The sequence below is a fragment of the Mus musculus genome, chromosome 14 (assembly GCF_000001635.26).
Source record: "Mus musculus strain C57BL/6J chromosome 14, GRCm38.p6 C57BL/6J".
Classification (NCBI taxonomy): Eukaryota; Metazoa; Chordata; class Mammalia; order Rodentia; family Muridae; genus Mus; species Mus musculus.
The window spans coordinates 101,644,852-101,671,457 of NC_000080.6; the positions used below are offsets into that span (position 1 = coordinate 101,644,852).

At 41.3% G+C, this 26,606-nt stretch overlaps 1 protein-coding gene across 4 annotated transcripts in view; it reads left to right on the forward strand.

Annotated features, from left to right (window-relative positions):
- Positions 1-9,040: 9,040 nt before the first annotated feature.
- The window catches only part of Uchl3 (ubiquitin carboxyl-terminal esterase L3 (ubiquitin thiolesterase)), a 42,234-nt gene continuing 24,668 nt past the window's right edge, over positions 9,041-26,606 (forward strand). For 2 of the 4 annotated variants that reach the window (XM_006519248.3, XM_006519247.3), the window contains exons 1-6: positions 9,118-9,254; positions 9,357-9,368; positions 20,910-21,038; positions 21,661-21,817; positions 22,141-22,226; positions 23,678-23,725. In XM_006519248.3, coding sequence (XP_006519311.2) covers positions 9,213-9,254; positions 9,357-9,368; positions 20,910-21,038; positions 21,661-21,817; positions 22,141-22,226; positions 23,678-23,725 — 474 coding nt within the window. In that variant the 5' untranslated portion in view covers positions 9,118-9,212. Of the gene's footprint in view, positions 9,255-9,356; positions 9,369-20,909; positions 21,039-21,660; positions 21,818-22,140; positions 22,227-23,677; positions 23,726-26,606 lie in introns of all 4 variants that reach the window. The other 2 variants (XM_006519246.4, NM_016723.2) reach the window with 2 other exon arrangements.

The following is a 26,606-nucleotide window of genomic DNA, read 5'->3' on the forward strand; positions in this document are numbered from 1 at the left end:
TTCCTTCCTTCCTTCCTTCCTTCCTTCCTTCCTTCCTTCCTTCCTTCCTTCCTCCCTCCCTCCCTCCCTCCCTCCCTCCCTCCCCCCCCTCCCTCCCTCTCTCTCTCTCTCTCTCTCTCTCTCTCTCTCTCTCTCTCTCTGAAATCAGGCCACATGTTCCTACAGCCTCTCCTCTGGCACAGAGACCTGATTTAAAAATTATCCCATTTGGCCTTGAAGTTCTCTCCTTCCTTGTGCAGCTGTGTGCAAGTTCAGGACAACCTTGAATTGCAAGTTTTCTTTATCTTCCTGCCTTGTGACTCCTGGTACAAAGGCTAGGCCAGGCCTGGTCACATGGTCTGCACCTTATACTCCCTCTGAGCTCTCCCCTCTACAACCTGCTCCTGCAAACCTGTAAGACTCAGAAATATTCCCTTTGTCTAGTGGAAATGAAGGCTCTTCCTCCAAGATCCCATCATGTCTATAGCACGATGATATATCTATGTCATTGCTCTCCCAGTGCAGGACCTCATCGTGACTGACTATGATGAACCTATGACTCTCCTAATATAATTCTTCTGAAGGTCTTCTTTCTAGAAATCCATTTTCTTTTATAAGTTATAATAAACACATGGCAGACTGCTATTTTCAGAACCGACATCTTATAAGATAATAGAATTTACACTCAAGACTTCCACTTATAAAACACAGATTTGGGGGTCTGTGACATGACTCAGTTGGTACAAGAGCTTCCTCCTGAGCCTCTCAACTTGAGTTTGTTCATTGGGACTCATGTAGTGGAAGAAGAGAACTGACTGACTGTCACAAGCTGTTCTCTGACCTCCAAAAGCACAGCCTATGGCGCTAGTGTACTTACACACACATTCACATAATAATAAATTTTTAAAAATGCAGATTTTCATGAAGTTAAGAAAATTGCCATTATATATCCATTGTAATAGCTTTTTAAATTTTATTTTAATACAACAACATCTATGTAAGATGTATAGATCAAAAAGCACTTTGGGAATGTTTTCAATAAGCCCCCTTAGGGTCATGCACTCTTGATGTCATGAAGGTTACAGTGGAATGGAAAAAACACAAAGATATTTCCTTCTGTTTAAGCATTTATTTTAGCTGCTTTTTAAATGCCCAGTGATAGAAATCTGAATCAAACTAGCCTAACCAAAATAGCAGAAATTATTATCTCACAGCTGTGGCCCTGAAGCATAAGGGTGGAACACATTGATGTGCCAAGAGAATTGTGAGACTTGCATAGCAAAAGAGCCCAACCCCTTGGTTCCCACCCGGATTTGGCCTCCTGTTTGTTTCTTGGCTCCATTTTCTTTGTCTTCTCCATTTGTTGTGACAGCAGGAGGATGTGTATGTAGACAGGGACAACCAGTGTCTTTGGCATTACAGCCATGTGACTAATATTCCAAGAGGAAAGAGGACACTGGTCTTGAATCTCAATTCTGGAAAAAAAATGTCTGATGAACATACTGAGTCACACACCCACTCCTTGGACCATTATTAGATGCATTTCTTTTTGCCTGCTTTGTGACACATGTTGTGTCTAGAAAGCATATAATTATGTGATTGTTAAAGTCGATGGTGTACCAGAGATGAGAGATAACACCAGAAGAAAAGATGAGAATGACTCAGCCCAACCTAGGTTAAAAGATTCTAGGGAAACAAAGCCACCAGAGGTCCACTAAAGGTATCTACCATACTGTACTGTAGTATCCTGAACTGTCAGTGTATACAGTCAAAATCCTCGAAGATGTCTGCTTCCTGACCCACAGTCTGGGAATAAGCTACTTTACACCATCCATGGGAATGGAAACTGCCCATCAGCTGCTAACTAGATGTTACTCAGGTGAGAGCCATGTGATGACAAATGCCCTTCATTGGGGAAGATAAAGGTGATGAGCTATAGTCACAGGAAGAGTTTGTCACAGTAAAACAATGTGACAAAGACTCACCTAATTTGCTGGCTTTGTAGACAGGAGCTAAGAGGCAAAGAATGCTGGTAGCTTCCAGAAGACAAAATAGGAAAGAAAATGGATTATATCACATGTATTACAAGATACATGGACACTTCATAGTCCAGCAATATCTATTACAGAATTCGGATCTTCAGTCTATAGTATAGAAGTTAGCCCTGGTTCTTTCACCCAGCCCCATGCTCCCAGAAATAAGACTCAGACTTAAAATATATTTACAAATACCTTGGCCATATAGGTAGGTTCTTCTCTGACTAGATATAACAAGATATCCCATTTATTCTAACCTACGTTTTGCCACATGGCTGGTTACCTGTGCTCAGGCACCATGCATCCGTCTCATCACTATCCCATAATTCTTTCTCTCTCCCAGATGTTCCACCTCTATTTCCTACCTAAGTCATAGGCCATAGGCCATAGGCTTTTTAATTGACAGATAAGGCATCCATACAATACACGATATTCTCTCTACAATCCCCCTTTTAGTTTAATAAAAAGCTTTTAAATATGTATAAATTGAATACAGTTATAATAATTATGAAGCAATTATAAAAACTATATGCTATATGGTATAATATACATTTACAATGTTCAATCCATAGTATTTGGCAGCTTTAGAAACTATTCTATTGGGCTGCAGAGATGGCTCAACAGTTAATAGCACTGACTGCTATTCCAGAGGTCCTGAGTTCAATTCCCAGCAACCACATGTTGGCTCACAACCATCTGTAATGGGGTCTGATGCCCTCTTCTGGTGTGTCTAAAGAAAGTTACAGTGTACATATATACATTAAATAAATAAATAAATCTTTAAAAAAACTATTCTATTATCTATCTTATTTTGGTATGTTTAAGGTTTTGTACTTAACTCAATTTTTATCCTAACTTGCATTACCACCTTTAAAACATCTTCTTAAATCTTAAACACCCTAAGCTTCTAGTAAGACTATAACTCCCTAGTTGTCAACCCCATCAGAGACCTGAGAAGGAATAAACATTACCCAACTCTGCAGGAATTGCTGGGACAAAGCTTCCAAAGATTATAAAAATGACAGCTGACAGCCTGGACAGTCCCCAGTATTGTCTCTGTAACGTTGAAGTGCTCATCTTCAGGCATCTGGCCCAGTATATCTGACAGACATTTTGTAAAGCAGTAATTCGGAAAGGCTTGCTTACCCTGTCATGGTAGAACACAGCAGACAACATCCCTGCATCTGTTTATCCTTTCTGGACAGATTTGTCTGTAGTTGAGGCATGGGCATTTACTTTGTCTAGTGGCTAGCTAGCCATAAATGAATGAACGCCATATGGAGGTTATTGATGTTCATCATCTTCTTTGAAGTAGAATGGCATACTCTCAGGAGCAGCCCTGTCTCATAGTCAAAAGATCTTTTAATAATGAAATAAGTTTAAATGTCATATTCTGTGGATCTCTGAGGTTTTTAAGGACCAACTGTATATCTATAGTAATCTGAATTGTCAAACATTGTATATTCTTAGCTATCTATTATGTGAATAACCTTGAAAATATTTTACTGTAATTAACTAGACCAGTATTTAATGACCATGAGTTTGACTAATTATTAATTTGTATTTCTTAACCATTCATAATAGCTTGTAACTTGTATTTTTTTTTATCATCCCTACCAGTCTGTAATAGCAGCTTTCAAAAGTACTGGGACTTCATATAGCGTCTTTAAGAACGATATAAGTACAATACCTCAAATAAATGTTAAAAACACACCTACAGTATAGAATAGTAAATTCCTGTTGTTTAAGTTAGGAGCTCCAGGGATGCCTCAATTGGTAAAGTCCTTGCTGCATACGCACTGGAACACCTGCTTTTGGATCCCCATTGCCTATGTAACATAGACAGGCACCATAGAACACAGCTGTATCTCCAGCACTTGGAGGCAGAGACAAGAGTATTCCTGGGGCACACTGCCCTATGAGCCAGTCTACTCAAATCTGTGAGGGCCTGGCTCAAAGAGAGATACTGTCTCACAAGCACAGAGGCTAGCAGTTGAGGAAGATATCTGATGATAATCTCTGGTTGACCTCTGACCTCCACAAACACATGCTCAGAGCCCACCAAAGCTACAAAATATTGGTGGGAAGCCAATACAGTGTGATGCATTACTGAAGTGCTGGGGGCTTTAGAGCCACTTAAACCCAAGCTCAGGTCCTTTTCCAATCATTCAGTGGGTGACTTGCTAGACTAGTGCCGCAGACCCTCTGGGCCCCTTTGTCTGTGTGGAACGGGACTCGGGTGGGCAAAGTGTTGGATGAATTGACAGACAGATGCACACAGGTAGCTGAGGGGTTAGCTTTCCTGCCTATAAAGAGAGGGCTGCTAATATCCCTCATAATGTTTTTAGTCAAGTGTGTAAATGAGATCATATACGTAAAGACAGCAAAGTTCCTCCATGCTCCAGGTACTGAAGAAACACTAGGAGTTCTTCTCAACACCGTGCTACTCAACCTTCCAGAGTCTATAAGACATCCAAAACATACATCCTCTTTATTTTAAATGTAAGGAAACCGGAATCTGGGTATGTTAAACAGTATCACTTAGCTCCCAAGTAAAACTTCCAGTAGTATAGCTTAATTTGCAGTTGACATTCTACTTTCAGAGGCCTCCATAGGGATTTCAAACTCCTTGAGTGCCTTCTGGAATCCTCCATTGTTTTTTGGATTGGATATTATATTTCAGGCTATTCAGGGATATGATGTTCATGTGCATAATCAATAGATAACATAAACAAAGACAGGCAGCTCTCCTTAGACTTGATTAGTATTCCTTACATCATAAGGGATTTACAGCTTAAAGAATTCTTAGCTTAAAATTCTTAGCTCTTAAGCCAAATCTGAGCAACCAATATATTAAAACAACAACAAAATAAAGTGAACAGTATTATAGACACAGAAATTTTCCCTGGCCAGTTCAATCATTCACCTAAAACAGTAAGGTCCAAATGTCATCATTTCATTTCCCTTGCTGTGATAAATACTCAGACAAAAGCAACTTAGGGGGAAAGGGTTTGCTTTAGCTTGCAGTTCTGGGTTGCAGTCGATCACCATGGGGAATGATGGAGTGTCCAGAGACCAACACAGCTGGTCACATTGCACCCACAGTGAAGAAAGCAGAGAATTAATTAGTATTAGTAGTCAGCTGACTTTCTCCGTGTGCTTCTCATCCAGAGTCCCTGCCCAAAGAAAGGTGGCCCCCATAGTGGATGGGTCCTCCAACCTTAAGGTAATTAAGGTAACTCCCCCACCCCTAGACTTGGTGAGAGGTCTGACTCCCAGGTGATTCTACATTTTTGTCAAATTGACAATTAAGATGAACCATCACAGTTGTCAACCTTTGGTTAAAGGTTGGTATCTTTGTCTATCGCTCTCCACTGATTTTTTTTTTTTTTTGAGACAGGGTCTCTCATTGAAGACAAAGCTGGCCAGGAAGCTCCAAAGATTGTACTATATGTCTGCCTCTCCAGCACTGGAGTTACAAGTGTACAACACCACACCAAGGGTTTCTGTTTTTGTTTTGCTTTGTTTTGAAACAGGTCTCACTATGTAGTCCTGGGTAGCCTGGAACTAGCTATGTAGACCAGGCTGGCCTCTTCCTCTTAAGTGCTAGAATTAAAGGTTTGGTCTCTCACATCACACCCATTTAAATAACAACAACAACAACAGCAGCAACGACAAAAACCAGGAGTGCTGGGCATTCAAACTCTGGTCTTCATGTTTGCACAACAACATTGTACTCAGTTAGCTGTCCTGGATTCCTAGAATCTCCTTTAAAGGTGACTTGCCTGGCCTGTAGAAACAGAGCCATTTATTGTAGTCATGACCTCTGATCACATGTTGAGAATTATTACCTCATATTGAGCACAGATGTTTTCAGACCAGGTGAGACTGGCGTGTCTTTACTCGCAAGGGTATATTGGCAGTTTGGCAGGACAGCCCAGGATTAGGGCAGATGACAGGGTACTACACGTGCATCAGAATGTCAACTGGGACTATTTCTTATAACAAAAAATAATACAAGTCGGGCAATGGTGGTACTTGCCTTATAGTCCCAGACCTTGGGATGCAGAGGCAGGTAGAGAGCTGTGAGTTCAAGGCCAGCTTGGTCTATAGAGTGACTTTCAGGACTGCAGGGCTACACAGTGAAACCCTGTCTTGAACACACCCGTCCAACAAAAAGAAAAAGAAAAAGAAAAAAAAAAGAACAGTCAAGATGGTGTGTCATGAATGGGCTGTGGTTAAATGGAAATATTGATCTCCTTGGGACAATTAAGACGTGAATCTGGTAATCCCCCCGCCCCTGGCATAATGAATCTTACCTGCTGCTCAAGCTGGTTTCAGATTTGCCATGCTCTTGCTTTAGCATCAAAGTTGCTGGTTACAGGTGCAAGGAACTGCGCCCAAGCTATATTTAATCAATTCTTAAAAGTTTTTTTTTAAGTTCTACATTTAAAAAATCTCAAAAAAAAAGTCCCTGCTCATAAGATATACTGATGGCTCCCTATGTGGCATTGTGACTCAGTTCTTTTTCCAGAAGCAAGCATGAACTCGTTCATAGCTCTTTAAAATTACTCCTGAGTTATGAGTATCACAGCCTCTGCAGGTATTGTGTTTAATTGCCACTTAACATGTCTTTTAAAAGGTTATGTTGTGACTTGGCATAACAAAAGATTGGTGTTGGTGGAAACAGTCTGAAGAGTGAATTTTAGGCTAATATAGATTACTAAGAAAATGAACCTCTCTCTCCCTGTCCTTTCTTCCCCTCTCACCTCTCTAGTCTGTCTTTTTCTCTCATTTTTCCTCTCTTCTGTCTTTTTCTCTCTTTGATCGTTTCTCACTACATAGCTAAGATGAACTTGGAGCTCACTCTGCAGCTCCAACTGGCCCTAAGTTCCCAATCCTCACCGTGATTCTCCTACCTTGACTTCTCAAGTGCTGGTGTTAGAGGCATGCACTATCATTACACATGGAAACTCATTTCAGGGGTGGAAAAGGTCCCTGCATGACTGTGATTGGCTGCAAAAATACAGCAATGCTGTATTTACAACATTCATGTTGAATTTACAAAGAGATCTTAGCAAGAAGAAAACCCCAGAATCAATAAATAAAGCATATTATAGAACTTTGTCCCCTAGGAGATAAAAACAAACAAACAAACAAACAAACAACCCAAAGCTATATGGCAAAGGGACATTCAAACGATGGAGGCGATGACACTGAATTTTGAGCCCCATTTTACATTTAATGAGTCAAAATCTGTGCTTCAGATTCAGGCATCATTCATAGGTATGGTCCAGTCTGAGGATTAAGGCTCTTTGTACTATGTAGGGACATCCATGCCAATGTGAGAGTTAACCTAATAGACTAGAAGTAAGGAGATTGGACGTCTGATATGTTTGCAAGGGTTTGGGGGGATCCGCAGTTCTGTGGGGTACTAGGACCACTTCTCTATGGCAAAAGACACATTATTGCTACCATCCATGTTTGGTGAAGACTTTCCAGTGTGGATGCTTTGGGGTCTCCTATGCGTTTTGCCAACAATTCATTCTCCACGGTGTGTTAGCTAAGCCTGGTTTTCTCACTGGTGTCTCAAGGTAAACTTTAGTAGGATTGTATTTTGGTTTGCTGTTGAGTTATGAGGAAGCAGACATGGTATGTCTAACAGGGAAGAAATTCTCGTGATAGAGGGATAAGGATGTTGTGTGGCGTATTGGCCAAGCACTAAGAGGAGAAACAAAATGCAGAACTGCAGGAGTCTGGAGAAAAGCGGCTGTCTGAAAATTCCCCTGGCACCCCAAACAGCCCCAGTAGAGACTGAGACTATAGCAAGCACCACAAGAGATCAGGCAACTGCAGCTAACCGATCATGAGCCCAGCATTGCCAGATTTACCAAGTCATGAGGTTGGACAGATATGGCATCAAGCCATCAGACAAATAGGGAGGAGTCAAGGGATTACAAGAGTCACCGGGTTATAAAAATAATAGCCAGAGCATGCGTGGGAGAGTTGGAAATTTCCCAAGAAGGACAAATTCAGCATAATAATATTTTTCTCACTTCTTAACTAACCTTTCCCTGAAATCCTTCTCTTCGATACAGAATAGTAATATATATCAGATCAAATTTCTGGAGTCCTGCCATGACTCTTGGTTCCTACATATCAAAAGGATTGCTCCTTGAAATATCTTCTGCTTCTCTGTCTTCATAAATGTTACCTTGTGTCAACTTTCCTGTTTTTGCATTTCCCCACATAACTGACAGATGGTATTTCTGCATACATGATTATTCCACTTCTCTCTCCTTTGTGACACTGAGATTGGGCCCAGGGCCTCAAGCATGCTAGACAAGTGCTCTACCATTTCTCAAATAGCCCTTGAGAAATCTCCTATGTACTAGCCATTGAGTTAAACCCTGAAAAACAAACAAACAAACAAACAAACAAACAAAATCATTACATTTGTCATCCTGAAATTTAGTGGGATGGCGAATGGATTTCAAAATGCTGTTTAAAGTCCTTCAGTTTGTACCAAACAGTACATTGCCTGATTTCCTCTTTGTAGTGGCTCCATATTGTTTCTCAAGCAGAACTGAGTATCTATCTACCTATCACCTATATCCACCATTTACCTATTACCTGTATCTCGGGCAGTGCAATAACAGATAAGGCCAACATATCATTCCAGTATCCTCACAAAGGAGCAGGAAGACCATGATTCCAAGGAGTCAACCCCTCTGGCTTGGCTGCCTTAAGGCTAGCAAACCGGTCCCACTCTCACAGAGTAGGAATCCATGACGCGCCCCCTAGAGCTTCTGGTTGGCATTGCAAGAAGGTGAGGTTGCCTGCGAGCACGCGGCCCGGTGGCGCATGCGTAGAACTCGGGAGCTCGCTCGGGGGAAGGGAGAGTCCAAGTGTGAGGGGAGTTCACCGTTGATCAAAGCTTCTTTTTCTCATGAACTAGGACATGGCTCAGGCTTATCAGTTTAATTTGCCTTTTAACTTCATTAGTAACTCCAGGGCTGAGTCTCCGTAGGGAGAGATCAAGCGTCTTGGGGGTCGTGGAAGTCCATTCGTTGGTTTCCCCCTCGGGGCGGCGTTTGGATGGTGCCGGCCGGAGCGCGCGGGGGCGGAAGCGGCGGCGGCGGCGGCTGCGGCGGTGGTGGCGGCTGTCAGAGCTGGAGAGCGGCCGGCGGAGCAGTCATGGAGGGTCAACGCTGGCTGCCGCTGGAGGCCAACCCTGAGGTGAGCGCGGCCGGGTTCCGCAGCCAGGGCCTGAGCGGGTCGGGAGGCCGGCGCCAGCCCGCATGCGCGCGTCGCTAAACCCTCTTCTGTGTCTCGTTTCAGGTCACCAACCAGGTGAGTGCGGTCGGTGCCTGTCACCCCGGACCCCGGAGTCCTTCCCGCCTTCCCCGCCAGCCTCCCCGCTGGCCTTCACCTCTGCATCCCCAAGGATCCAGGGATCTCATCCCGGGCGGGCAGGCGGCCCCAGGCTGCGGCTGTGGGCGGCTCCGCCCCTCTCGGGCCACCACCTGGCTCGGGGAGATGCCGGTGCAGCGAGCGTCCTCTGTCCCTCCGTCGGACCCCGCGTCGCCGGCGCTGCCTGGGGCACCCGGGGTCTGAGGTTTGGTAGCCCCTCGCCTGGTATCCCCACCCCGTGCCTTTCCCCATCTTGGTTCGTCTCCTTGCCGTTGCGGGTTCCATCCTGTTCCTTGACCCTGTCCCTTCTAAGGTGACTAATTTGCCAACACTTCCTGACTCCCGGCTTTGTAAACTTGCCCACCCAGTTCTGGTAATTCCATCCACCTCCTGTACAATGAAATCACCTTTCAGTCATCTCTTGCCCCATCGAGGTCCTTCTCTTCCCTGCCACGCCCCCTTTCTCTCCCCGTCTTTCGAAGGTGGACCTGGTCCTTGCCTCCTGTACCACACAAAGCCCGGTTTAATGGTTGTCCTGCAATGCGTAGCCACCTGCTACTCTTAAAAGGGAGTTTGTTTTGGATACTGAAGGTTGGGGCTTGGGATGCCTTTCAGACCCCAAATTAGGTGGTGGAATGCATATATATATATATATATATTTGCACAGATATGTATTAATTAGCCTTTTTTTCTGCTCTCAGATTTAGTTCACCTTTAACAGTTCTCTTAGTTTGTTATATAGTTTTCTTCCTTTTCTTCCATCTTTCTTCTCATAACCGAAGGATAAAGATCTATTATCAACGTTTAAAAATGCTTTTTTGAGACCAGACATCGTGGTACATGTCTGCCAGTATCAGCGTGTGGGAGGCTGAGGTAAAGAGGATTTTGAGTTCCAGCCCAGCCTGAATTGAAATGCTGCCTAAAAACCTGCTCCCTTCCTCCAATTATTATTATTATTATTGTTATTTTTAACGGTTTTTTTAAAAGCATTTTAGCAAATTCTTTGTATAAAACACACAGGCTTTATGTTAGAGGTGACATCCTTTGTCTTTTGGAATTTTTGAAAGTGTTTTCATTTATTTTGTTTCATTTATTGTTTCATTGATTTCGGGTGGAGGTCAGAGGACAACTTTCTAGATTCAGTTCTCTCAGTCCCTCAGGTGGGTCCTTGGGATTAAACACAGGTCTTCTGTATTTGCTGGTGGGAGGAGCCTTGACTCACTGGCCTGACTCCCTGTAGCTTATGTGGGTTTGTTATATATTTTTGTTAGCATCAGTTCCTATCTTCTTAGTAAGGTGAACTGTGTAAAGTTTAAAAGCCAGCACTTCCCCGTTGCCTTGCTGTTCACAGCACCCTTTCTGGAAGAGGCCAAATTCCTTTTGTTCTTGACTTTGAAATTTGCTCATCTCTTTCCCTAGTGCATTTTATTTTGTCAAGAGAAAAATCTCAAAGAATTTCCAACTTCTGTGCATAAGAAGAAGTGTGTATTTGAGCTGTAAAGCAAAGTGATTTTTACACTTTAGCGATAGCAATTTACTATATATGTGATAGCTTTCGCTCCATTGATCTGTCTGTTCCTCTTTCGGTTATCGTTCTCTTTGTTGTGGCTTTATAAGTCCTCAAATTGTATGAAGCCAGCATTGTACCTTTTCTGAATTGTTTAGGCTTTTCTAATTGCTTTACCTTCCAAATAAATTTTAGAATGCTTGTCAATCTGTACAGAAACTTGATTGGTGAATGTGGCAATTGGATAGACATATTCTGAGGGGTGTGTCTTTACTACAGTGGATCTTGTCATCTTTGACCAAGGTGGATCATCACTTAATTAGGTCTTTGATTTCTCCATCGGTGTTTGATAGTTTGAGCACATAGCTCTTGGGAAAAAGATTATTGGATACCTACAAATTTGATGATTTGAGGCGCTCTTGTAAATGGTATTGCTTTAAAAGTTCATTCTTGAGTTCTTTGCTATGTATTGAATGCAGTTTAAAGATCTGCCCACATCCTCAACTAAGTTCAGGGAGTAGCTGCACTGCACCTCAGTGTATCTGGCATCTTCTCGGTGGGTCTGGAGTAGCTGCACTGTGCCTCAGTGTATCTGGCATCTTCTCGGTGGGTCTGGAGTAGCTGCACTGCACCTCAGTGTATCTGGCATCTTCTCGGTGGGTCTGCACCTCAGTGTATCTGACATCTTCTCGGTGGGTCTGGAGGGTTTCCTGATCAGACAGACAGACAGACAGACGTGTTCTCTGCAGTCACGTGCTCAGTCCCAGACTAACCACCTTTATCTCGTTTTCCTGTCTTAGTTCACGTGGTAATGTCTTAACTATGGCTTCGGAGTGCTGGTTTCTGCTTAGCTGGGGAAGCTTAGACTCCTTCATTCTAAAGTTAGGCGCTTACAGAGGTCTTGGAGAGGCTTTCCCTCAGCTAAATAAGTTCCACTTTTTCCTAACTTGTAAAGATTTTTATTAATTAATGTTCAAATTCCTCAAGTGATTTTCTAAAAAAGCATTTGATGATGATCATGGAAAGAATGATATATAATTATATATAAAGATAAATGAACAGAGATAGGACCAGTATTCTTCTGTACCCAAACTAGACAAACTATGAGAAGAAAGTGTGTGCGCATGTGCACAGGAACCTCATTCCTAGATAACTTTGACACATTATAAAATGCTCACTCTGTGGGCTTGTATCTCTTATTAATATGGCCATAAAGGCCTTCAACAATAGATGCATTTTAAAAACATCAACAATAGATGCATTTTAACAACATAAGACCATAACCAAAGTCAACCTTTTTTATATTGAAGATTTGATTTACCATTTAAAGTCTATCAATGTAATTAGCCTTATCAGTTGGTGAAAAAAATCTAGTGATACTAAATGAAAATAATGATTAAGATGATACTAATTATTGTTTTAAGGAAACAACACAAAGTCTGTGATTTGGCAGATACAGTACCTTACTCCTAGGTAGCTTTGATAAATTCTAAAATGCATTTACTTACACTCAATAATTTTGAGGACACCTTTTGTATTACCAGTTGTCTGAGCAGGAACGAGTTATACTTTGGTGGTAAATTAGGATTGTTTTTCTAACCAGTGGGAAGGCAGAAAGGAAAAGCAGGCAAGGAAATCATTAGCCATTGTTGAAAGAGCAAGGAGAAAATTCCCAAGGTGTTGGGTCAGAATCTAGTAGGTACGCTGCGGCGCTGTGGTGTCACTTGGTTTACTTCTTGTTTTCTAGCCACATGTGGCAGCACACATCTGTAGTCCCAGTACCATCTGGCAGTTATGGGTCTTCTTAACTCTTAGTCTGAACAAGGACTGTTTTATGCTGTGGTGATGCCTGGTGTTATGTGAGAACAGTCATCATGTCTGTAGCAGGAGGATTAGTAATACCTGCTAGGCATCATCTGGAAGAGCTGTGACATATAGTCCATCTGGTAAACAGCCAGTTTTTTGTTTATTTTTATTTTTAGTATCCTGTCGACCTCTTTTAAGATACTTCGTTTTGCTACAGATTTGACTTAAAATAGTTAGAAAAAAATTTAAGCTCTACCTTATTTACGTATATATATATATATATATATATATATATATATATATATATTTAAATGGGTAAAAATAGCTGATGGAAAGTTGCAGATAATTGAGCATTAAGAATTACAACTTTTTCATGGTGCCGCACGCCTTTAATCCCAGCACTTTGGAGGCAGAAGCAGGCGGATTTCTGAGTTCGAGGCCAGCCTGGTCTACAAAGTGAGTTCCAGGACAGCCAGGGCTACACAGAGAAACCCTGTCTCAAAAAGCCCAAAAACAAACAAACAAAAAAAAAAGAATTACAACTTTTTAAAGAAGAATAGTTGATCTGGGTAACTGTATCACCTATGAGTGTACTAGACCTGCATGTAGTTTTTTTGTCATTTGAGTATGGTCAGTTGATTATCTAATATATATGTATATAGAAAGAGGGAGCGGGGGAGAGGAAGAGGGGAATAGTTGTAACTTAGAAGAATTATGAGCTTTTAAATAGGGAACCTCCCTAGAGTTGTGATGTTATTGTGATGTTATTAAGGAAGTGGTATTTTCTTGTTTCCTATCTAAAGGAAACTTAAGCATCCCATGACTTAGTTTTGCTACTTATGTACATGATTAAAGTTAGAACTAGAGTTGGAGGCCATCTGCTAGATTATTACTCCTTCTGTCACTTTATAGTGACCACTCCTCTGACATACCCATGGGCCACTATTTTTCATTGTATCTCTTGGCCTCTTAGTGGCATTAGAAGAGCAACCTGCGTTCTTGAAACATCATCTTTTACATTTTTACTTTTCCGATAATTCTGATATTTCTAATTTCTCAATTACTTTTTAGGCTGTCTCTGTTTTTGCCTTCTCTGGAGGTTCCTGGGGACTTCCTTTGTGAGGTTACCCTTGATTGTCAACTTGGTGGATATAGCTGTATGAGGGGCTTTCTAGATTAGGTGTATTTTGTTGGGAAGACCCAAAATGTGGGTACCATTCTGTGGTCTGCAGTCTAGGACTGAATGAAAAAGTCATGGTGGTAGAGCAGGTCAGGGTGCTTGCCACCAAGCCTGATGGCCCGAGACTGCTCTGGGACCCACAGGATAGAAGGAGAGCACCAACTCTTGGAAGTTAACCTTAAGTTGCTTTGCCAGGGGTTTGATCACAGCCTCAAGGAAAGCAATGCCATGCCGTCTAGAGCGTGGTTGTACTCCTCTATGGTATTTCCTGATCTGTTGTTTTTATAACATTTGCCATGACATCGACGGCCCCAGTGGCCCTCTAAGCTCTTCCTTCTTCACCATCTTGAACACCTGTGCATTTAACTACTTTGATATTTCCATCTGGATACTATTAATACCTTGAACAATAGAGCTGAAAAAGAAATGTGAATTTCCGTCCTCGGAACCACTTTCTTCCTGTGTCTTCCAAAGGGATTGCAATGCATCCTTAGCTCAAGCCAGCGCTATGACTCTTCTCCCTGACCATGCCATTTGGAAGATGCCATGGTGTCTCTTGATTCTCTTGAGTAAATGTCTCTGGCCTGCTGTATGTGTACTCTGAGATCGTGGCTGTCTAATCTTTTCTGTAATCCTTCTGATTGTGTAGATTGTCTTCGCAGTGCAAGCCACTCGCCTGGACCTGGTCGGCCACTGTGGACTTCTAACTAGTTGTGCTTCTTTTCTCCCCTAAAAGCCGTCGTCCCTGCTTTGGTTTGGCTTTAGAAAAATGCACACAGCATGTCGTAATTTTCTGCTTCAGACACTAATGGCCTTTAGCGATCGTTTTTAGAGTCCACTGCGAGCCCTGCACCGAGGCCGGATGAGAGGCGCTGCCTGCTTCTACCCCGGCTGAGCTCCTCAGGCTGCACTTGGGTTCTTGAATGTGGAGTCTCTTCTTGCTTCAGAGGCTTCACTGCCTATCCGTAGCTTGAGTCACTTTATTGTAGTTGTTTTATGGCAGTATTTTTTGGTCGTTTATAGCTCAAGTTCCAGACATCTCCCGGGTTGTCTTGTCTTTGTGTGTGTGTGTGTGTATGTGTGTGTGTGTGTGTGTGTGTGTGTGTGTGTGTGTGTGTGTGTGTGAGACATACTAATGCATGCATGCCACGCCTCCCTTTCCTTTACCGCTTTCCCTTCCCTTTCTCTTTTTGTTTGTTTTCTTTCTCCTCCCGCACCCCTACTCTTTCCTCCTCCCTCCCTGATTTTCTTTTTACACAGGGTTCTGTAGTGGCTGAGGCTTGCTTTGAACCCTTGTTTCCTGTAAGCATGAATATGTAACCATATTCAGTTAATTTCTTCAACATTTTTACTTTGTGAAATTATTTAGATTTCTCCTTCTCCCTCTCCCTTCTCCCCTCTCTCCTCTCCCTCTTCCCCTCTCCCTCTCTCTCTCTCCCTCTCTCCTCTCCTCTCTCACCTCTCCCTCACTTTCTCCTTCCCCTCCCCCTCCAGTCCTAACTGTCTTAGAGCTTGTTATGTAGACCAGACTGGCCTTGAACTCAGAGTTCTACCTGCCTCTGCCTTTTGAGTACAGGCATTAAAGGCTTTCACTACCACGGACGCCACACCACCCAAGTCTCCCTAAATCAATCAATCTATCTTTCTTTCTTTCTTTTTTTCTTTTTCCTAGACAGGGTTTCTCTGTGTAGCCCTGGCTGTCCTAGAACTCCCTCTGTAGATCAGGCTGGCCTCGAACTCAGAGATCAACCTGCTTCTGCCTCCCAAGTGCTGGGATTAAAGGTGTGTGCCACCACTGCCCACCCTCCCTGAATATGAATGAATAATGAACAAAATTCTGTCTTCTAAGGTGCTTTAATTTTTTTTTTTATTTTACAGCAATGAGAAGAACATTTGACTAGTAAAGTGATGTTTATTTATTTTTTTTTTAAGATTTATTTATTTATTTATTTATTTATTATATGTAAGTACACTGTAGCTGTCTTCAGACACTCCAGAAGAGGGAGTTCACATCTCGTGATTGGATGGTTGTGAGCCACCATGTGGTTGCTGGGATTTGAACTCCTGACCTTCGGAAGAGCAGTCGGGTGCTCTTACCCACTGAGCCATCTCACCAGCCCTGTTTATTTATTTCTGCTGGGACGTTTTGCCTTCTTATAACTTCCTTAAATTGTCCATCAGTCCTTCCATTCAAAGCATGTAGAACAAATCTGATTGCTCTTTCTTCGTATTAGCACTGTCTTCAACCAAGGTGGAGTCATTTCGGTCTTCCCCAACATGCATGCCCACATGTATTAGTTACCTTTCTGGCGCCTTGATGAAACAGTATGACAGAGACAGCTCAAGGAAGAAAGAGCCTGTTGTGGCTTATGGTTCTAGATGGGTGAGAGTCCATGGTGGTGGGGAAACCTTAGTTGTACATGCTAGGCATGAAGGCTGGAGCAGCAAGCTGAGAGCTCACTGCTGAACCACAAACACAAAGCAGGGTGCAACCAAGAGGAAGGCTGAGGCTACTCATAGCATGCTTCCAGTGATCCATCTCCTGGAGCAAGCCTGCTGAATCTCCCCAAACAGCACCAGCTCCCATAGACCACGTGCTGAGATCTGTGAGCCTGAGGGGATTATTGAAACCACCACACTGTCTTCCACTGGGGTGTGGCTCTAAATCCTATGGTCCCTGCCGCTGTCTTTGGGGTCCTCCCCTCGTCCTTAGCCATTATGAAAGAGAATACTGTTACCATAATCCACGCTGCGTCATCTTTGCTTGGTTCTGTGAGCTGTTGCTGTATTGTCCTGAAAGATGCTTCTGAGGAACCAGTGTGTGTGTCTCTTTCTGGTCATTTACACTTAGTCCACATTGAACCTGCAGTGAAGTAACTCTCGTCTTTCTCTAACACACACATAAAATATTTCCACTGATTTCCTGTCCTGGGGTAAGGAAATGTGCTCTTGGCTTATTTTGAGTCAGTCTGTTAAACTTTGTTCACCTAGTTTCTAAGCTGTGACTCCTGTTTAACTTATTTTCCTAGTTCCATGCATACATGTGGTTTCCACCAGTGCACTCTTACTCAGAGTAGTAGGAAACAGTCGCTAGACAAGTGTAATTATGTCATAACTATACTCACTAATGAGCCAGTAACGAGCAGGAGCAAAGGAGGTCCTGAGAGAGCTTTGTGGCTCAGGTGAAGCTGCTCACTTAGAAAGCTCAGGCCCTGGATCAGCCCCTGACCCTGCTGGCAGGGTGGGGAGAAGGCTGCAGAAAGGAGTTTTAGGACAGAGTTTAAAGGAAGTGATTTCTCCCTGGGACTCTTACTGTTTCTTCTTCTCTTCCTCTTCCTCTTCCTCTTCCTCTCCTCCCCTCCCCTCCCCTCCCCTCCTCTTTTCTTGTCTTTTTAAAGGAGAACTATTTTTGATTTATGTGAGACTGCATATGTCTGCAATAACCCAGCTGGCCTGGCACTGGTGATCTTCCTGCCCCATCTTCCTGAGTGCCAGGGATTACAGCTGCTTGCCACAGTGCCTGAATTGAAATATCCCTGATCTGGTGGCAAGTTTGTGTTTGGACTGTAGAGTACAAAATTATCTTTTTTTAGGATTACTAAATGCATTATGATACAATAATGATAATAGTGTACTTATAGTGCCACTACTGCCTAGATTTCATTTATACCATCTTCTTTTAAAAACAGGCATTTTTTTAAAATTAAAAAAAGTTTTATGGCTGCATATTGTAATTTATAAATTATATATTTTAATTAAACAAAAATTTAAAGTTGTGAAATTTTAGTGAACTAATCAGTTAGATTTTTTTTGTTGTTGATACTGTTATTTTATTATCCAGTGTTTAAACAGGAAAAGGCCAAAGACTGGTTCTAGAGGTTATAACCCCCCCTTCTTGTGCTATCCAAACACAGCACTTCAGTTAAGTAGAGATGGTTTTGTAAATACACACATGGGCAACTTCTTACATCAGCAATGGTGAGAACTCTTCGTGAATCTAGTTAGTTTCGTGGGGATTTTTCCTTTGATTTGTTTTTTTTTTTTTTTTAATTTTTTTTTTTTTTTTAATTTAAACCTGGAACTCACTGGTTTCATTATACTGGCCAGCAAGAACCAGGGATTCTCCTGCCTTAGCCTGTCGAGTCGTGGCATTACAGGAGTGTTCCACACCCAGCTTTTTATGTGGATTCTGAAGGACTGAGCTCGGGTTCTCAAGCTGCGTGGAAAGCAAGCGCTTTTCCACCTGAAACCCCCACAGCCATGAGTTCAGTTTTTAAGATTATTATTTTGTGTTTCCTCATAGTTTTACAAATTTAAGTAAAAAAATTGCTGTAGTTCCGTAGATTTTCTTACTTACCTTTAAACTTGACTATGGTAGAATACCACATTGTTTTTCAAAATGAGACAATACAACTGTCTGGGTTTATACTATTCAACTAATTGTAGTTGACCTTTTACAAAATGTGTCTTTTTAACCTTTTCGTGTTTGTTTTAAATGCAGATCTGGAGTTTGTTTTGTATGGAAACTGGGCAGTTTTGTGATTACTCTGTTCTTTGAGACAGGGTCTCACTGTGTCTGGAACTCAATACGTAGAACAGCTTGTCATTGAACTCATAGAGAGCCTCCTGCGTCTGTCTCCCAAGTCCTGGGATTAACAGTGTCTGCCACCATGGCCAGCTGTAGTTAACTTTTAAACTGTTTATCCCTTGTATTATGTGATGGCTTCTGATGAGTGACTCATAGCAACCAGGATCCAGAGGTTTGAGCTAATAGATACTCATTGAATTGAATTTTTATAGCATATCATTTCATCAAGAAGTAATTCTTGTTAAGATTTAATGATTCTTATGATTTAAGACAATGTGCTATTTAATCATTCATCGTGTTCTTAGCTTGGTCTTAATTAGTGTCATTGTAACTGGTGCCTTTAGATTTTGAATCTTGCTTAGTGCTTATTTTTGTTAGCTTTTTTGATTTATACTAAAGTCTCTTTACAGTAACTTAGCAGTTTTGTCCAGGTTGCATTCTTGTGAGAATGTTTCTTTATTTTGTAGTACATGCATGGAACTACTGAGCCATATGTGCCATTTTGTGTAACTTTATAATAAGTATGATTTTTATGAGTATCAAAATTAACACATTCTCTGATCAGGTCTTACAATTAGAGATGTTACTTACTAGTTGGGTAGTCTTGGTGCTTTCAGATTCTTGACATCTCATTCAAATCACTGAAACAATGCACAGAAATTTGCAAAGGTAGCAGGAAGACTTTTATTTTGTGAAGTGATGGAGTAAGTCGGATACACTGTTGAGGGGCACAGTGAGCCATGTAATTGAAGCCCTTCTAGGGCCCAGTTGGTGTTTGTCACTTCCTTTTATACGTTCACATGAAGGTAAAGTTTAGATTGGGATGTAGTTTGAATGGTTCAATATTTTGATTGAGAGATGTTAAATTACATGATCATTTTTGTATTATACATATGCCTTTCTATAATGTATCTGATTTTAATCATATCCATGCCCAATTATGTCTGGGCAGATAGTAAATAGAGGATTTTCACTTTAAGTACAGTTTGTTTAACTGCACATGTACCCCAAACCAGTTCAGACTGGATCGGCCTTCCCATTCTTTGGCATGGGCTGTGCGTGCTAACAGGATGCTAAGTGCATTATTCAGAGGAGGGGGTGTGTGCATAGTACATGTGGGTAAGGGTCTGGAGCTGCCAAGTCTGTTATCAGAAGAGGGGTGTGGACTAGCCACACCAAGGGAAGTCCCAGGCTTGCTAAACCCTGTATGCTTGCCTACCTCAGAGACGTCTGTTCCATCATGGTAATATGCAGAGCTGGTTTAATGAACATCAGATTGTAGATAAAGGAGTTGAAGGTCCCAATCCTCTGTAACAGGCAGAAAAGGGAGTATACATTGAATGTTCATCATAAACAACTTACGTAACATGCCGAGTTATCTGTTAAAGTGTATTCATTTCAGTTCAAGCAATGTAACTTGAGTGTGTGATTTGGCTAGATACAGTGCTTAGCAATGGGAAAAAAGATAAGTTAGGGCCTCTTCCTTTAACACTGAGCCTTTTTTTAAAAAAAAAAATCCTCTTTTGGGTTCTAGGTAGGATTGATTATTGACTGACCTAGACCAGTAAATTTTGCAAGAAGTGAAGAAGAGAAAGGGGAATATTTCCAGGTCTGCCTGTGAACCCTGCAGTCCTGAGTAGTAATCTGGGGAAGAGTGACATAGTGGAGGGGCCCTGGCTCTCTGTGTTCCCGACCATGCAGCTGATGGAGAGCTGGTGCAACACATGTCATGTACTGCTTCCCAGGAGAGAGTTTTAGCTGCCTTTCCTTAATCCATCCATCCATCCATCCTTCCATCCATCCATCCATCCATCCTTCTGTCTGTCTATCTTGGAAGTGTTTGCCTGCATGTGTGTCTGGGCACATGTAACCTTCTCTTATTGGCAAAATGCTTAGCTATCTGTCTTTAAACCCCAGATGTGTTTTTTGGATATCAGTATAAATTGTTGATGTACTAAAATAATAATTCATTATTTAATTGATGCATTAAAGGCTGGAAATAAGTTCTTAAGGTAACTTGTATGTCCTTGATGAAATCCTAGCTAACATACTCAATGTCAAAGTTACAGATTTTGAAAACAGATTTGTTTCCTATGTTAGGGTTTTAACTGTTTGGTATGTGATGTAAATTGCTCTCTACCTACCCTATTGATAGTAGACTTGCTTTACTGTGTTCTTTGACCTCTCAGGCTCTGGTATATTGATAAATAAGGACTATACATATTTATGTGGTATAGTCTGTTTGGTAGTGCTGCTTTCTGCATTCTTATTGAACATTAGTAATACTTGATCACATTGCTTTGTATATATTAGATATGTAGTACACACTTGTCGATCATTTCCACGTTAACAGGGCTTTTCTCTGACCACTTAACATTTTGCTGTTTTTTTTTTTTCTAGTTTCTCAAGCAGTTAGGCCTGCATCCTAACTGGCAGTTTGTTGATGTGTACGGAATGGAGCCTGAACTTCTTAGCATGGTACCAAGACCAGTATGCGCAGTGTTACTCCTCTTCCCTATCACAGAAAAGGTAATTGTAAAGCAAGATATACAGTTTCTGATAAATGCAGATTTTTGATGTTGAATAAAAACATAGTCTTTAAAAACAAATGATGCCTTTGTTTCATATAATCAGCAGAATAAAAAAGTAAGGGATTCTTAGTGTCTTCTTAAAATAAAAGACATATGATTATAGATTGACAAGAAAGCTTTCTGTTAGTCTTTTACCTTTAGCTTTCTTCTCTCAAAGATAAGCTTAGCTGGCGTCAGCTTTGTGCCAGGGCCTGCCTGTAACACTGGTGAGTGAAGCTGGGGGCTGTGGAGTTTGTCTGCAGTCTCTGCTACCTGAAAGGTTGACGCAGGAAAATGGGTGGAGCTCAGAAGTTGCAGACTGGATTGAGCAGTACGGCCACACCCTTGTATCTCACAGGCAGGCAATGAGTAAAATAACCGATGTGAGAATGCCTTGTCTTTCTCACACCGTTGCCGTCAGACAGTTACTGCTCTTTCTCAGGCTTTTGATGGTCTGGTACTTTAAATCATTTTCTTAGGTTAGGCTGCACCTCGTCTTCCATAACCTTCCTTTACAAACTTGTCTTGTTCAGTGTGTAGTTTTTCCATGTGGACTGTTGTCCCCCCCCCCCCCCCAATAGTATGAAGTCTTCAGAACAGAAGAGGAAGAAAAGATAAAATCTCAAGGACAAGATGTGACATCATCAGTATATTTTATGAAACAAACCATCAGCAATGCCTGTGGAACGATTGGACTAATCCATGCCATTGCGAACAACAAAGACAAGATGCACTTCGGTAAACCACTTTCTGTTCCAGTTTTCCTCTTCAGATGTGTTAACTTTATTAAACAGTGGGGGGTGCTCTAACTCTCTCCAACTATAAAGTAACGGTTATGGGAATGTGTCTATGTATAAGCTGCCGGGAGAGAAATAAGTCCTTCTCATCCTTCATATTGGTGATGAACAGGATCAGCAAAGAGGATTTGACATAATTACTTACCCAAGACTCTTAGATTCTTACCAGCTAAAGAAGTTTTACCTAAAAAAATACTGTACTACATTTACTGTTAATTTTCTTTGTAATTAAAATTAAAATTTAATCATTTTTGAAATTCTCAGAATCAGGGTCAACATTGAAAAAGTTCCTGGAGGAGTCTGTATCAATGAGCCCTGAAGAGAGAGCCAAATTCCTGGAGAACTATGACGTCAGTACCTTCCTTCTATCCAACCTCATCCACGGGCAGTTTTACAGGATTGTAGGCTCTGTTCAGCGGTTTGTCTTGAAGCCATAGTTTGGGGAAGCATCATTGTCTTATCCGTAAGAAAGGGCTTCGGTTTTACTGAGGGAGCTGTACCTCAAATATCTGTAATGTTAGTTTACAAATTAAATCCTGGACCCTCTGATCCAGTTTGAAGTAATTGTTTTAAACATTCATGATTTTTGAAAATCATTTTTCTTTTGAAGGCCTTTTGCCTGTCAATAGCATCAATAGATGATAAGTTCTTTGAACTTAGAAGTATGATGTACATTTTGATACTGTTTGTTTAGTGTTCCAAACTATTTTAGTTGCTTTAAGTTTAAAAATATTTGGAATTTTATACATCATCCTCTTTTGCATAAAAGTAAACTAAGAACCATGCTAGTTGCTAGTAATTCCACCAGTGAAAGGGACTGTCACGGATGTTTTTATAGAAAACATATATGAATATACACAGTAGGTTTTTTTTTTTAATTTGATCACACTGTAATACTGTTTTATAACTTGCTTTTTTCACTTATCACAAACGTATTAACACCAGTAAGTATATATTTGACATTATTATTTTAATGGCTGAATAGCTTTCCATTGTATAGTATATTTATCTAGTAAAATGCTGTTTGAAATCTAAGAATTTTCTCGTTTTCACTACTTAAAATTACTACAAGCCTGAGTAAAATATATTACTGTCTGAGGTTTTAGAACCATTCTTAATTTCATATAATCATGTACATTAAATACATCAACATATTAATACCTAGAAGAGAAATTGCTGATCGGTTTGCATGTCTTAAGGCTTTAATACTTACATAACAATTACACTTTTACCCTGATCTTCTATTACGTCCATTTCTCTGCATCTTTGATAGGAGTGGGTCTGACTGGAGCAGTTGGAAGTTTAGCTAGCTGGGCTCCCTAGCTTCTCACAAATGCATGCCTTTTGCACCACGTTTTAAACTTGCCGACTGAGATGCATGCTTAAGCATAAACACGGGCAGAGCCTCAGGAGCACGCACCTTGGAGAGACAGATGGCTGAGCGTCTTCGGTCTCTGTAAGATGCTCACTTTATTCCAGTCTCAAGTGAATAAAGTGCTAAGTATTGCTCTAACAATTAAGGAAGCTAAATGGCCCTTTCCTTGCACTATGAAAATTAGAACCAATGAACTAGTCTGTTCCTAATGTGTACGGGGTTTGTGGGTAGAAAGGACAGCACCTCATTTGCTTACTGAGATACAGTTCTGAAAGGTTTTGTGCTAAACTGCTCCTAAAGTTCTTCCAATCTCCCGCCTCGTTACAGGATTCTAGATGGTAAAAACTGAGCTTTGTTGCTGTTTTCACTTAAAAGATAGATACAGCTGTTTTATGTTTTTGTAAATAGTTTATATTCTTATTACAGGCTATTCGAGTTACTCATGAAACCAGTGCACATGAAGGTCAGACTGAGGTATTTCACATTTCTTTTCAAAAAAATGTTGCTGTGTGTAAATTTGATCTTCTATTGTAGGACTTGTGGAAAAGTATTTCCCCAGTTTGGTTTTCTTTTTGTTTTTCCTTAGAATTTGTTTTTGCAACAGCAGCAGCCATAGAGAATGATAGCAAATGAAATGTTTTGCCAGGCTGCTACCGTGCTACATTAATGTCTGGGCCACTTTGCCAAAGCTGTTGGCAGGTGTAGCAGGATCTGCTGTAGGTGGCCTGCTGCTTCCCCGTCAGATTCCTGCGGCTTCTGCACATCCACCTAGCCTGCGTGGTCTTTGGGCATCGCTGTCATGCCTTGCTCGGTGACTCTTCTGGGCCACATGGTGTTCAGCAGCTCTGCCGGGTCTGTCTCTGCTCCTTTGGTTGCCTCTTTTGACTTCATTGACTTATCCTTCCCTCTGCTTTTCTAAAGCCCTCACTCTTGTGGGAACTTAGTCAGAAAATATTCAGTTAGAATGACTAGAATTTAATTGAAGCCGATGGTATATTTAAAGCACCAGGCAATTGTACGTTTTCTTCATATGTGACTTGAAATGACACTTTCCAGGGCGGAGAGTATTTTGGAAAGAAGAAGGGAGCCAGTGAAATGGAGAAATTATGAAAATGTCATGATAAAACTCGTTATTTTGTACACTTAATATATATTAGCAAACAGGAGGAAAAACTCACATTTCACACACGGGATGATATTGCCTGTTGACTTTAAAAATACTTGGAAATTTTTATAATTAAGATGATTTTAGATTAGTCTTAAGTCCATCTTAAGGCTGAAATACTTTGATACTATGATATAGCTATACTTATTCTTTCAGACTGTATGACTGGGTGTCTGACTAATTGAAACACTGAGTGTCCTTGTAATTATCCCTTCTAAGCTGCTCTCGGGTTTGTCTCTTAACGTTGTAGACTGTTGGTTTGTATTGAGTTTACAGTAGACCAGTGTAGTGGGCAGCCTTGAATTAGTTCAGTGCTTCTGTTGTTTACGTTGTTTGTTGTGAGCCTTAGGAAGTATGGGTTGCAGAGTTAAAACTAGTGATAAGGACCAATAGAAGATTATAATAAGATGCCAATTACTTATAATAAAGCAGTTCAGACATAGTCACTTCCAAGAGTACTGCGGTGCCTTCTTCTTGTGTCCCTTCTGGAGCTTCATCCAGTTTATTGGTTTAGCATTGAATGACAGACACATCTCTTTTTGTCCAGACTAAAACTTCATCATACTTTGTAATCCTGGATGCCACCACAGGAATGACCCACTGACATTTCAGAGTACACGTGTCCTTGTTTGAGGTTATTATCCAGGCCGTCTTTTCTGTCCCTTCATGTTTCTACAGGCTTCCCTCCATTACATTTCCTAACATCTAATTCAGTTGGTGACTCAAACTTCTGTTTTCTTAGTGCAGTGATTCTCAGAGTGGAGTGGAAGGAAGGCAGTATTTTTGAGAGGGCTTTTCATAAGCTTTACTCCCACTAGAATGAATTTCTTCTCCTGCTTTCTCATGTCTCACAGTTGAGAGCCACTGTTAGAGCCGCATTGTTTCTATGCATTGTACCTCTGAGATATATCAGGTTGAAAAACAGAGTTTGAGGCCATTCCCTTTTGTTGCAGTAAATCTCTCCAACCCAGATATGCCCCAGCAATGAAAACACGACACAGTTAATATGATTACTTCTTGTGCGCCTAGATTGGGCAGATCTACCGCTACTACCATCTTCCACATCTATGAGACCCCTTAGAACTTGCGGTTTCTCCAGGCCATGTGCTTTTGCTCTGCTTTTCTTCTTCCTCCTCCTCTGCATCCTCTCCCTCTTCCATTTTCTCCTCCTTCTCTCTCCCACCTTCTGCTCCACCTTCCTTTTTATGGGCCCAATGGTCAGCTCTCCTTTATTTTACAAATGAAGGTGGGGAGCAGGTTAAGGTTTACAGGAAATCCCCTGAGTGCTGACTCCTTCCTTGCTCACAACCACTCACAGGAGAACAGAATTAACATCAAATATGATTAGCCCCAGGGCTATCTATAACAATTACCCACTTTTTAAAAAGATTTATTTATTTATTTTATGTATATGGGTACACTGTATTTTGTGAGCTATCATGTGGTTGCTGGAAATGAAGGTTGCTTGCACCGGTTGGCCCCGCTCAGTCCAGCCTAAAGATTTATTTATTATTATATCTAATCACACTGTAGCTGACTTCGGATGCACCAGAAGAGGGCGTCAGATCTCATTATGGATGGCTGTGAGCCACCATGTGGTTGCTGGGATTTGAACTCAGGACCTCTGGAAGATCAGTCAGTGCTCTCAACCGCTGAGCCATCTCTCCAGCTCCACAATTACCCATTTCTATGTCAGTGTGGCCCTCTTTAGCCTGCCTGTCTTCAGGCCTCCTCTAACTCTGGCTACTTTGGCTACTTCTCTGAAAACATTTCTTTCTAGCAATCTCTTATTTTATTGCTGTTCTTTCTCATAATTTCTCTTTCTGAAAATATTTCTTCTCACAGCACCTGCATTTCTGATTTCTCCTCAGCCTTCAGAATTAGCTTCAATGTGACCCTCTACATAAAGCACTCTATAACCTGGATATATTTTATCTATGCTATGCACTCTTCCATGTGACTTCAATGATTTGCATTTATTTATTTTTCATATTCTTTTTAGCTACTTAAATATGTATTTCTTAAGCCACGTGTGGTGGTATAAGCTTAAAATGTTAGTACTTGGAAGGCTAAGGCATAAGGATCAGCACTTTGAGGTAACCTAGTGTACAAGATGAGGTCCAGGCTCACCTAAGCTGCATAGTGAAACCCTGTGCAAACAAACAAACAAACAAACAAACAGTGATGTAC